Here is a 14,410-nt window from a genome sequence, read left to right on the forward strand (position 1 = left end):
CGCACCGGTTGCTGTCACACTATTGCGCTTCTACAAGGTGTTTTATGGAAACGTGTCACCGTAAAGTACCTTGTAGAATACTATATGGTGCATTCACATACTGAAGTATTATGAAATACTTCTAAGATTTTCTTTCAAAGACAGACAGACAAACTTAACCGAGACACTTATTCTTTCCGGAAATTTCAACAAATGTTGCAACCATGTTTATGAGAGAAATATACCGTATCAGGTTAATCAAAATATAATTTATATTCAATCCCGTTAAGTCTGCATCTGGTCAATTACTACTTAGTAGCAACACAAACAAACTGAATTCAAAATGCCTGCATCCATACTTTTAGGCATGTGTTAAAATTTGTGGGCCTGGTCAGGTTGAAAACAATTTACAATTTGAAATGATCAGTAATAACAATTTAAATAGCAGTTTATTCGATTTTGGGGGTTAATTCAATTTGGATTTAAAACGTACGAGCTAAATTGAATGCACCATCAAAGAGTAACCGTAACATACAATTGAGAAGTGCAAATAATTTAGAAACATTTTGACGCTAACACAGGTAGTCAGGACACCTTCTGTTAAGTAACAGCAGATCAGTCAAGGTTACTGATCGAGTTTCAGTGTAGGCCTACACATGACTCGATCACTAGACAAGATGCACTTGTGTCGGTTCCATGAAATGGATAAACGTCATCTCGCCACATTGGTTTGTTAGCATTTGATTTGTAGTAGCTAGTTGTTGTTTAATAGCTAACCACTGTATATTGTGGTAAATACTTAACTACTCATCAGATTAATTATGTTCTCAATTACTTCAGATAATTACTTCAGATATAACTTCAGACAGTGAGAAAACAATGTTCTAAATATGTAGTTTTAACTGCAATTACATTGCCTTCAAGATCAGATTTAGTATTTACGATTAGGCTTTTTCCTTCCGGTAGATTTTTCAATCCAAAAGAGTTGTGGCATAATTTCGAAAGGTTCTAGTTCTATTATTGTATTCGTGGAGTTAAATTAGTGTATAATGCGTTTTCTAAAGGACTGATCCCCGCAGATTCCATTCAAGATCAAAATGAGAAACAATGCTAAGTCTTTCTCAAATTACAACGTTTCTCACTTAACTTTTATTTACGATAACAAAACCAAATCTACAGCCCATTAGAGAATAGAAAATGTTATCTTGCAAACTGTCCAAAGATACTTTAAAAACACAACCTGATTTGTCTGTATTTGTTTTGAATAATGATAATTATTAATACTCTGAATACTCCCATCAGTCTTTTAAGGATTTTCAAACTCTATCTACAGAACCATGTTTTGACAAATAAGTAAATGCTCTCCGAGCCACACTGAACAACCTTCAACTGTGCTGGTCAGCATTCAGCTGTTCTCTCAGGATGATGGCCAACTGCTTTCAAAAAGATGTTTATATCTGAGAGGGCTTCTTCTTTATTCTGTCTTGAGAGGTTGACCTTCGGATACAAAACAGGATGATATGGAGGCTTACATAACCCGAGAGAGGACTCGGGGAGCGTTTCCTGCCGAGCAGCTAATTGAAAGCTGCTAACGATGATGTGGCTGTGCATAAATATGTATCTGGTAACAGTTTTCCACTGAACTTTGTTTTTTTTATTAATGGACAAGATATTGTTCTCTTTGCTGTGGCCCACTGCAGCTGCTGTAATTTTTAAACCTTTAAAAAGTGACAAAAACTGGACAAATTGGCTTGTTTGTTTGAATATATATTCATAACAATCATCAAATAGGATGGCATATTTCATAAAGTGTATGAGTCGTGGTTTGATGAGGTTTTTCAGATAGTTTGGATCGTTTGACACAGTGCAGTGTGAATGTGAACCACAGCAGCTGAAAATGTAACAAAAGCTGCAGTTTTGGTCCTCAGTCGAACCTATCTGGTGTGAAAAAAACCCAGTGAACCATTGGTAAAAAGATTGGTAAAGGATTAATAGAGGAGCAATGTTCTCCTTAACAACTTCTGCTATTTTATTGCATAATGGCTCAATGGGGCTATTGTGATATACAATGGCAGTATGTGCGAAGAAAATACGTAATGCTAACCCTTTAAGGTGCCTTGGCTGAAGGTTAAACCTCTGCAGTTACACCCTGGAAGTGTGTGTGTGTGTTGGTCGGGATGAGCCGGCTCAGTCTTCAGGGCCCTCCTCCTCACCGCGGGCGTACATCAGCACCAGACTGATGGTGGCAAAGGTGGCTGTTGATCACATCTACTGGATAGTTGACGATCCACGAGGCAATGTGGCAGGCCATGCCGCCAGAAAACAGCAGTTTGGGGATCATGTAGCTGTCGCTGGGCTCACTGCCCAGGCTCTGTGTCAGCACAGCGTAGGTCCAGAAATACACGCGAAGGCAGGCGCTTCACGGACGAGCGTGGTGACCATTCCTTGGTTGATGCCCGGGAGACCCTAGCTTCATGGGGCAGCAGATGACGGACTGCATGGTACCTGCAGCAGCACCAGTGATAAGTTGGTGCATAGGGGTGTCCTCTCCAAGCAGATGCATGGCATTGCCCTGGACACCAAACACAATTCCATAGGCGAATGTCAGGCCCATCATGGGAGATCCAATGCCTTTATATAAACCAAACACCTGCAGAAAACATCAGCAGTGACATCAGGAGCTAAACTTGGATTGTATTTTCATCCATATATTGTTCATTGAACTTAAGGAGCCAGTGTAGTCAAGTTTCTTTGTATAGCACGTCTCAGCAGCAAGGCAGTTCAAGGTGCTTCACATAATAAAATCGGAAAGTTACCAAGTTATAAAGAAGACACCATCAACAATTGAACAGACTTTAATATTTCGATGTCTATCGCTAAATACTGCTTCTCCATGTTTGGTTCTGGTCCTGGTGAAGCAGAGCAGACTTCACCAGGACTCAACAACAGTGACTCCATAGAGCAGCAATTCAGTACAGCAAGAGCTCAGTACTCAAATTGTATTTCCTGAGAATCACCACGAAGTACAGTCTCTACTGTGCCCTCTTTAGGATGGATATCGTCAGGTTAGGTCTTCAGAAGACTTGATATGAACAATGTAAAGTCTACACAATGCTATTTATTCCTTCTGACCAACTAAACAGATTTTTTTAGTCATGATTAGTAGGAAATATATCAAGTTAATAACAACGTCATTTTTTTATTCAATTCAGTTGTTTAAATCTTTGCATCTGGTCAAGTACTATTCAGCAGCAACAAAACAAACTGAATGCAAAATGCCTGGACAACTGTATCCACATTTCTAGGGATGCTTTGAAATTTGCTGACCTGGTCTGATTGAATTTGTCCAGGTAAAAATAAATAAATAAATTACAAATTAGATGGTCAGTGATATCAATTTAAATAGTAGTTTATTTGATTTGGGGGTTATTTTTGATATCAAGTCCGGAGATTGGATTGTAAAATGTAACTTGAATGCACCATGGTGTTAAAAAGTAACCGTAAAATACCGCGAAGAAGCGCAAATGGTTTTGGAAACATCTCGACGCTTGATGCGACACTACACCGGCTGTCACGTAACAGCAAAGCAGTCAAGGTTACCGGTCGAGTTTCAGTGTACACATGGCTTGATCACTCGACAAGATGCATATCGTGGACTTCGTGTCCGGATCTGTTGCAGGTAATGGATAAAACTAATCTCGCCACGCTGGCTTGTTAGCGTTTATTGCAGTTGCTAAATGGCTAGCCGCTTTCAGCGTGTGATAAACATGTAACGACATATGCAATGATCAGATTAGTTATGACTCGACGTCTTTTTTAAAATTACTTTCTTCGTGTTAAAGCTAGTTTTAAACCTGTGCAGGTTTGGCTTCGCTACCTAAAGGCAGACATAACAATGCAGACATCTGTCAGTCAACATTTCGTTCTGTTTCTGTTAAGCTGAGTTAATAACAGCTTGATTCCAAATGGAAAACCTTTGTTGCTTCTGCCATTATGGGTGCACGTTCCTTTGCATCTGTTTCGTATGATTGCGATGTTTGGAAAACTAGAAATAAAAACAAGACCTTGCTCATACATCTGTGTGCTGTCCTTGGTCCGAACCAACAGGGGCATGTGGGGTCACTGTGGGCTTCCCTCTGGACACTGTGAAGGTACAGTAAGGCTCAGAAACAGTCACGGATGGCACACGCATGACTTCTAGATTACACCTTTTTCATTTTCATGTTATTCTTAACCTTTGTAGGTCAGAATCCAAACCCAGAAACAGTTCACAGGAGTGTATCAGTGTGTATTGGAGACCATATCAAAAGAAGGGGTAAGTATATTATTTCCAGGACATTTACACACAAATTGATTGGATTAGCGTAAATCTAAGTAGATCTGATAATGGCATGGATTTGTAGGTTCTCTGTAGGCCATTATGTGATTTTCTCTTTGAGTCCGAAATATTGTTAATTTACTGTATAGCAATATTTACACAAAAATCCTATATACAGGGTGGGCCATAAGTTTCCATATATAGAAAAAACAAACATTTTATATTGGACAACAGTTTTTATTTTTTGTGGGACTCTGTGTAATCGCTGCGTGGTTAATCTGCAACATTTCCAGTTTTTGAAACTTGCACATAAGTTTTGCCACAGTGTCATGTGTGTGATTCTCGTTCCATGCTTTCTGTTAAAGTTTCGTGCCACCACGCGACTGCTTCCCGAGCCAGCTATCAGTATGATTTCAATTCTTTGCTCTTTTGTCAAACGCATCTTCTTTGGTATCTGCAATATAAAAGAAATATACATTTTACATTCTCCTTTGTATGGAAACTTATGGCCCACCCTGTAGATTCATTAGCAGTACAAATTATTTATTTAAAACCGACAAGCAATAATTGTTGCTTGTGAAAAGAAGCAACAATTATTTTCTTAATTGTAGATATCGATTATAGCAACTACATTTGCAGTTACACCTTAAGATCTTGGACCTAAACCTAAAACTGCAAATTTGGTAAGCTGGAAAAAAATCTAAATGAGATTGAGGTGTTTTAATTGAACTACTTACACAAGAACCTGCATATTTAAGTAACACTAACAACTAAAATAACTCTTTAATTACAAGGATTTTTTTTTTTCAAGTTCAACATTAAATCCTGGAGACTCAAAGTTATTTTGTAAATCCTTTTTGAAAGCACACATTTGCACATCACGTGTGCTTGAAGTAGAACAACTTGTGGATTCTGTTTTATGAAGCGTTTGGGACAGCTGTACTTGCTCTGTCCTGAAAACATCGAGCGTATGAAGAGGAAAATGGATTCAATCAAGTATCAAGAGATCCTGAGAGAGAAAACGGGATACTGATTGTAAAGAAGATGAAGCCGGGTTCTGGCTACTCTACGCCAGTTTTGTCATTAAGAGTGGGCCATCTTTTTTAGAAAATTTATATTGAAACAGTTGCAAAAACAATTCGACCAAAGTCGTGTAACTTAAAATGTATTTCTACCAAAATACCAAAGAAGTGTATGTGAACCTCTGAGTTTGAATCGTAAGTGGAGTAAATCGCTGTAACCCCGATTAAGCAAAATTCCAAAGCAGCGCAAACAAACTTCTTCTCCGTCCGTTGTTCGATCAGGTGCACGGCTTCTTCAAAGGCATGTTGCTTCCCCTGACCACAGTCTCGCTGACGTCCTCAGTGGTGTTTGGCACCTACAGGAACTGCCTGCAGTGCATGAAGCAGGCAAGGGGAGCTGAATGGAGTCCAAACACCAAACTGGAAATCTTCTTGGCTGGGATGGTTGGCGGTGTAGCTCAGGTAAGAAAACAAAAAACAGGTTCCCAACCTCCCTTGCGTCTTATTGATCTTACTAGTAAACTCATCCTTACACAAACTGAACAAATGTAGCTTCATTTGGGTGTTTGAAGCTTGTGCCTCCGATGTGTTTCCTACAGACGTCAGTCATGTCTCCAGGTGATATAGTGAAAGTACGTCTACAGTGTCAGACAGAGTCGACGCGGGAAGGAGCCAACAAGCTCCGACCAAAATACCGCGGCCCGGTTCACTGCCTGCTGAGCATCGTCAAAGAAGAGGGCCTCAAGGGGCTCTACAGAGGAACTCTGCCGCTCATGCTGAGAGACGGCCCGTCGTACGCCACCTACTTTTTGACTTATGCGACCGTCTCTGAGTGGATGTCAGGCGGCAGCAATAAGAAATTACGTGAGTGAAAGGCAGCAGCTTCTTCCAACCTTGTTAGGCATTTCAAATCCGAGAATCCCATCAAAATGTAGGAACGCTTAAAAAAAACAAGATGTAATGATATTATTTTGTTTCCCTAAGACTGGACTGGTGTGATGCTGGCTGGAGGAGTGGCAGGAATGGCAGGATGGTCTGTCGGAACGCCCATGGATGTGATAAAAGCTCGTCTGCAGATGGACGGAGTGCGAGGGCCGAAGCAGTACAAGGGCTTCTTCCACTGCATCGTGGAGACGGCGAGAACCGAGGGAGCTGCGGTTTTCTTCAAGAGCTTGGGCATCAACTGCCTGCGTGCATTCCCAGTGAACATGGTGGTGTTTTTCACGTACGAGGTTCTCACTGGTTTTCTTCGGACTGGACCGGAAAGTGTCAACTCGCCTCATGTAAGGCTGGAATAGGAAAACCTCCTTTTGATCCAGTGCTCAATATTTAGTTTTCCACGAGTGACTGTCTCCCCAATGATCACTAAAACTGTTACATATCATCCTTTCAACAACAACAACAAAAAACATCAGTTAATGTGTTTTTGGGAAATTCCATCAGTGTAGTGTTGCTGTTGACAGAGTGTATGTGTCTCCGTCTGGCCACTAGATGGCACCCTCGGCCTGATTGTTACGACATATTCTTTTGCTTTATGCCTGCAGAGCATCACATGTTCTCAATCTTCCACAACCTGAGACATATTTAACTTCATTCACAACCATTAAGTGACTTGAATCAGCTGTCGTTGTTTGGACAGTATTAGACATCCGTCCCTAAACAGGCCCTATGCTTTACTGTTTACTGTTTCGCAAACAAAATGTTACAAGTGACTCAGACATATTCAAACTGGGTGTAATAAATTGAACTACATTAAAATTAGGAGCGTATATTCTACTTTAACAGCAAATCTTTACTCTTTTTTAAGCCTAATAAGGAAATCTGCGGTGTAATCAATGGATTAAACTCATGTATTAATATTTTCATTAGTAATATATTATTTGGTGTAAGGGAATGGACTCTGTTACAAAGGTAGGGGCAAGCCAGGGTTCTTTAAATGTTGGAAATGTGTAACTTGTTATTTATTTTTTATTACTACAATGAATGTTGATTTTGTCTTGTGCAATAAAGCTTGACAATACTTTGCGAACCTCTTTATTAATGCATCGGAAGAATGCATTGAAGTTTTACACTTCATTCAAAATGTCAGCAAGCAGCAATTGAAATATTTAGCAGGGAAACACTTAGTTTGTCTTTGGAGATTCTGCAGTTATGAATATCAAATATGTTGCAGTCAGAAGATAAAAGGAGAGGCAGCTGAGCCACGCCAACACACAATTAGTAACCATGATGGAAAGAAATGCGACTGAAGTGCGTTTTTCCAGGTTGCATGCTTTCATTTTATTCTACAGCATAGTTAATACATTTATGAAGGATTTTTGCTTTGTTAATTGCATATCAAACTAGTGATCTTTCTTCTTATGCCACATGTCTTGTCTGAAGAAACATTTAAGATGTCTGTTAGTTGTAACAAGCCTGCCACTGAGCTTCAGATATGGATTAACTTTATCCGGCTTTTTGAATAAAATAGTTCACTAAAAATAGCACACATCAGTCGTTTTTAATTAATAATGCAACAATTTTCCACAGGTATTAACTACAATTATCCTTGGAAAAGACAATGGCTTTCTCACCTGTTTGGGCCGACAGGGTTTTTTGTTTTCCTCAGAAAAGTTGCACTTGCATTCAACGCTGGTATTCAACAGTGAATGGTTGTTTGCGCTACTGCCATTTCAAACCAGTCAGCCTAATAAATAAATACTTGTTTTACATGCATTTCCATGTCAATTGGGTTTATATTTGGTTTATGTTAAGTATTTATATTTGCAGCTGCAGGTCTTGTGGAGTATATCTCTCAGACTGAATAGAGACGTGATGTTGACATGACGTCTTGCCACACATTTCCAGTTTGATTTTGGTCTAGACTTTGACTACATAATCTAAACTGACCCTACACCCCAGTCTACAGTCTTTGGCAGCATCTAACACATTATCTCAAATAATCTCCTTTTTCCCTGTGCCTGCTGAAGAAAAGCTTCCCTGTATCAAGATGCTGTATCAAAACACATTTATCTCTGAGACACAGAACTGGTTGGATGTCCCCATTGTCTCTATCCTTAGGTACAATTGTTTAAACAGATGAATGAATCACCGTCAGCCATCTGGATGTTGCTCCCATCCAGACTCACCTCTCTTCCTGATTCTGTGACTGATTGCTTTTGATTTTCTCACCATGCCAATCAGGAAAGTTTCCAAAGTCATGCCATCGTTATCTGGACTTTCCCTCATTGTTTAAAGAGATAGCAATCATTCTGTATGCAAACGTTCCTATCATGATGTTGTTCATTCATAAATCTTATTAAATCATTCAGTAAACAGAAATAATTCCGGTGGTCCCAGTTGGCATAAAACAAGAAAGATTTTGTCTGAATTAACTTCTGAAAATAAGGGGGGGAAAAAGTTAAATGTGTTTTTTATTTCTTTTTATTTAATATAAGTAAACTTCTGGTTCCAACTGTAAAATTCTACGGTTATTTCATGAGAAAATGTAGCCAAATACTTTTGCCAGGGATTTTTAATCAGATCAGGAGAAGCCTGCAAAGATATGCCTACATCTGCAGTCAGACCAGGCTTCTCCAAAGTCAAAAAACAAAAATAAGAGGTTTGACACGACTGAACAAACAAGGCTGGACATGGAGCCATGTTCAATTTGCACAGTGAGGATGATGAAATTATGAGACAATGGGAATCTACTTTAAGTCTCCCTTGCATCCTAACCAGGAGAACAATAATGTGGGGGGATGCCGAGCTGAGCTTTTAAGTTATCTTAGGACTGCACAGCTGAAAAATATCACATCAGTTTCACCTTTCCTAGAACCATCCGTCATCTTTTCAAGTTTCTCCCAAACTGAGACAGAGAGACAAACAACCCTGTTATTTACTGAACTCAAACACACTGTAGCACAAGCAACATCAAGGGGAATCCTGGAAACATTTTTAAGAGCTGATTTAATGAAACCGCCACCACAAACACTATTACTGCAACAAAAACTTCATCTGTCTTTTTTTTTTTTCTCAGAGAACCCGTGAGAACAGACGTCTCCTGAAATATGTGTTAAAGTGAGGATTTCATCTGTTTTACATCTGTAATTGGCTCATGGTTTATCCCACCCTGGGAGCCTTAAAGATCTATTGTAAAGAAGTCAACTGTAATGATTTAATTGAACGACAGATTTACCAAATGGATGAGGTAGGGTCATGTCAGGAGAGAGCCCAGGAGTTCTAGTTCTGGGGTGGGTTTTTTTTGTTTTTTTTTTTGGATTAAATGTTGTAAAAAAAATAAATAAATAAAATAAATTTAAAAAAACAACATAGTGTCTTTCATGGTTTGATACTGTGCATATTCAAATTCCTTTTTACACATGTAAAACTCATTAGCCTTACTGTAAACACAACTTCAAGACATGGCTCACAAGTAAGAAAGATAATGGTTGCCATCAGTTAATTAGAAGTGACCTAAAAGAGCAATTATAGGAGGTTATGTGTAGTTCACAGGCTTTCATGTGCAAGGGTTAATCGTTTGGCCATACATAAAGCGAAACAGGGTCTGCTGAGTTGTGCGCCTTTATTGCAGTTCCAAGTCAGCGCTGGGATCCACAAACCAGGCTTCTCCACAATGGGAGACTTGCTGAGATTCTAGGAACAGCACTGCATACAGTGAAACGGGAAAAAACGCTTCAATGTTGTCTTTGTTAGCTGCTTTTAATTAAACCCTCCATGTCGTTTCTCAGGATCCAAAACAGCCCACAATTATACAAGCATCCAGAGATCTCATTCAATAAAGCTGCAGGCTCACTGCTTGTGAAATGACCAGAACTAAGAGACACCTCATTGCTGTTGTTTTTTAATAGATTTCTGGTTGCGTTCGATTCCAGGGAATCTGGGAATTAAAAAAAAAAAGAAAGAAAGAAAAGAAAGAGCAGTGATTGTAGACAAGCGACGCTCATGTGTTTAGATTTTATGGCCGCAATCTTTCTGATTACTGTCGTGATATTGCCAGAATATTGCCAGAATATTGCCAGAATATTGCCAGAATGCGACGTTTCAAATAATACTGTCTCCTGCTTCGGAATGAAAAATGAAATAATAAAAAAATTAATTTGGTCGGTATGAAATGACAAAAACGCAATAACGTTTGGACAATTTTCTTTTATAAGCATTTCTGGTTTCTCTTTGGGTTTAAAGAAAGGATTCACAACCCAACATTGAGTTATGGGATCTGACTGTAGCTTTTAGGGGAAAAGGTATAGAAGAAACAATGAAGGATTCAAAGGAGGAATACCTTTGTGTGCCAAATGCCATCTTCTAAAAAACAAATAGGATCAGGCATAGTTAAAGGGCTCTTTTGACAGATATTGAGAAACACCTAAACAATCAGGTTTTTTTTTCTATTTTAGCAGGAAAATCTTAAAAACATTTTTATCTTGAGGGTTTTCTAACACTGTCTGCAAGAGAAGAAGTTAATCTCAAGTTATGACGAGAGTTTTCTAAAATAAAATAATAAAAAAATAAAAACTTCAGTGAAGGTACCTTCACAAAGCTAAAGATTAGATCTGAGGAGTTTAAACTATTTATGTGATGGTTCATTAACAGAAACAAAATTGCTCCTCCACCTTTTAATGCTAAAAGCAGTCGTGTCAGTCATTCATGAAGTATTTGTTCACATTTTTTTACTGAATAGCACATTTTATTTTTGTACATACCTCTGTTTTTGTTACTTTTATAATGATCTAATATTTTGAGCTGCATCCTACTTTCGTGGCGTTAAATGTGCTCAGGTTTATCCCAGATGATCATTTTACTCGATCCTAATTGCCATAAGCCTTATATTTTTAGGTCAAGGAAAAACAATTTCATTTTCTCACGGTGCCAGTAACTAAACAATCTGAGCAAGTTGTAACTCATAGAAAAATGAAAAATGTAAAGGCAGCACATCTTTATCTAAATGTTGCTTTCAAATAAAATCTTTATTTCTTACGGCTGCCTACGGTGTGGTTGAAACATACAACGAATCAATCAATCAGCCCACCTGTGTGGCTGAACCACTGAACTAGTTTTGACAAATTCCTGGAAGGCTTCACTTTCTTATCAGAATCGGTCCTCGGTAACAACCACTTGGACCCTGTTTTACCAATTGCTGTTGTGGGCTATTTCGGGAGCTCCACGCTCCCCTTTTAGTGACGTGTGCTGCTGGGTAAATCTGCAGCTTCGATAGCCTGGGCCTGCAACCTCAGATGGCATCAACATGGGGAAAAAAGGAGGAGGAGGGAAAGGAGGAGATGGAGGGAAGTAAAAGAAAAATAACAGCGGACATGATGGATGGAGAGGAACGTACATATAATCAAATTTTAATGTAATTAATAGCAAGTTAACTCCTGTGTAAAATATACATAATGTTGTATGAAAATATGTTCAGAGTGATTTTAAAGCAGAACATTATAATGCCATTTATTTCACAGATTTTATTGGTAGAAAATAATAATAATAATAATAATAATAATAATAATAATAATAATAATAATAATAATAATAATAATAATAATAATAATAATAATAATAATAATCCATCCATTCATTTTCTGTACACCCTTCTTCCCTAATGGGGTCAGGAGGGTTGCTGGTTCCTCTCCAGCTAATGTTCCGGGTGAGAGGCGGGTTCACCCTGGACAGGTCGTCAGTCTGTCGCAGGGCAACACAAAGACATACAAGACAAACAACCATCCACACACACACTCACACCTAGGGAGAATTTAGAGAGACCAATTAACCTGACAGTCATGTTTTTGGACTGTGGGAGGAAGCCGGAGAACCCGGAGAGAACCCACCATGCACAGGGAGAACATGCAAACTCCATGCAGAAAGATCCCGGACCGGGAATCGAACCCAGGACCTTCTTGCTGCAAGGCAACAGCTCTACCAACTGCGCCACTGTGCAGCCCCATAATAATAATAATAAATTAATTAATTCAAAATAAATACACAACTATATAATGATTAATACAGTTCTACAGCAGGATTTCTCAATATCCAAAGTTTTTAAAAGCTCACTGAGGAAACAATTAAATCAGTTTTGTTTACTTAGGTTGATGTCGTCACAAGAGGCCCAGCAATTAAGCTAATCAGCTGGTATTTGTAAACTATCTGGTGGTTGAGTGACTTCTGACAAATTTTGACATCGACTGTGAAACTTTCAAGTTGTTGTGAGTCCTGGGGCCACACCTAAGACATGAACCGTAACAAATCTGATTTGCCCCTGGCCATATTCATCACACACAAAAACAAAGGGCTATATTCTACTCATATATACCGTAAATAGTTATAAGTTACCAGTACAGAAGCATCGTGTCAATCGCTTCGTCTCAACTCAAAAAACCTTTATCGAACCATAATGACGTCCCTCTTTTCACCTGAATGCTGTTAATGGTATTGGCTGCAGGTGAAGCCATATGGAATATAAATAAATACTTTTGAAACAGATATTTGGTTAAAATATATTTGAAAAAAATGGCCATATTGAAAAGAACTCTGTAATGTGACCAGGCCATGTTCAGGTGGAGTTTGTTATTTTAGAACGGCAGATTCACCTTAATTGGTGAAATCATGCTTTACCATAAATGAGCATGACAAATAGAAAAAGTGACTGTGACCGGTTGTGTTATAACTAAAAACACTACATCTTAGTTAAGTTGGGTATATTTCACAGAAAAATATGGGTCCTTTCCTTTAATTATAAACAGAGTCTGGATGTTAAGGTCACTAATAATTAAAGGTAACCACAATAACCCAGAACGGGACTGAAGCATAATTTGGACCAGATCTTATGAAGTTGTTAAGTCGACAACCATGACAACATTTCTTAAAGAACAAGATGTCCTTAGTGACTGATTAAAATACTTGTTCACTTAAAATCAGAGCAGCACTTCCTTTCTTTGTCTTCTGGAAAAATATAGTATGGCCACAGAAAGAGGCATCCTGAACACATCATCCATTATCATCCAGGTGTTTTTTTTTTTTTAATGTTCCCAAAGACGTCAAAACACATAATGAGAATTTAGTATCTATTAGATGTTAATTTCATTTGCATTACATTACATGACAGCAGGGTAAACCAAGAGGTAAGCTAATTATGCCATTTCTATCAACATGTTGGAACTTAATTACGACCACAGTGTGGACGTAAGTGTGGTTTCTCTGAAGTCCACCTCTGATTGGCTGATCAGCAGCTTGTGACACCAGGTTGCCCAGAAGAGATTCAGGCAGAAGAAGAAGACTAAGACACTCCATTCTGTTTTTCTTTTCTTTTCTTTTATTTTATTTTTTATGTTGAGGTGGTTTTCCAAATTGAAATGTGGAGGTGGTTTGACATTTTGATTTGCCTTCTTGTGTTTTTGCCTGAGTTTCCCAAACTCTCCGCCCCTGAGGTATTAGACCTCGAGATTTCTGAGCGGTCAAAACCTTTTCCAAAACTCCTGAGAAAGTAGAAAACTTTTGATAATGTTAAGCTTTAATCAGCTTAGATAATAGTTTGAAAAAGAATTTCTTAAAAATAAATATCTTCCTTTTCCATCACCACACTTGATTGCAGAATTTGTGTTAGCCTCTTTGTTTGATCAGGTTTGTTTGTGTATTTTTACATTACATCATGAGTGGGATTAATAAATAAATATGATCACTGATTAACAAAAAATAATTTGATTTGTCAGTTATGTATCCATATATATTGATGCCATAATGTGACAAATGCAGGACTTTGACTGGACAAATTATGTTGCAGGATGGAAAACCTCGTGTCACGACAAGATAATTTCAGCATAGCTTTCCTGTTTTATGGGAAACTTTATGCACATGAGTCTAAGTTCACATGCTCAATCATTAGTTTTATTCACGCCAAAACAATGTATTACGCTAATCAGGATAAAATAGGGCGATGGAGTTCCCTCGCTAAAGCTGCTTAAATTAGGTTTTGCAAAGAATCCGAACCCAAAAACCAACCAAAGAACATCGTGCAAGCAGTTCAGGTAAACCACACTTGCACTTATTTACCCCCGACGTTTTAACATGGAGTTTATATTTTTGCCACCCAGAGCATATA

General features: G+C 38.4%; 1 protein-coding gene and 1 pseudogene across 1 annotated transcript; one reads left to right on the plus strand and one right to left on the minus strand.

The window, feature by feature from the left end:
- Nucleotides 1-640: 640 nt before the first annotated feature.
- LOC122825479 lies at nt 641-2,634 on the minus strand (annotated as a pseudogene).
- slc25a47a (solute carrier family 25 member 47a) lies at nt 2,604-7,807 on the plus strand. Its single transcript, XM_044106907.1, has 6 exons — nt 2,604-3,658; nt 4,087-4,130; nt 4,223-4,294; nt 5,602-5,781; nt 5,919-6,183; nt 6,304-7,807. Exons 1-6 carry the CDS (start codon nt 3,622-3,624, stop codon nt 6,615-6,617), a joined length of 912 nt encoding a protein of 303 aa, XP_043962842.1. The 5' UTR covers nt 2,604-3,621; the 3' UTR covers nt 6,618-7,807.
- Nucleotides 7,808-14,410: the final 6,603 nt, after the last annotated feature.

This window comes from Gambusia affinis, linkage group LG22 (genome assembly GCF_019740435.1).
Source record: "Gambusia affinis linkage group LG22, SWU_Gaff_1.0, whole genome shotgun sequence".
Lineage (NCBI taxonomy): Eukaryota > Metazoa > Chordata > Actinopteri > Cyprinodontiformes > Poeciliidae > Gambusia > Gambusia affinis.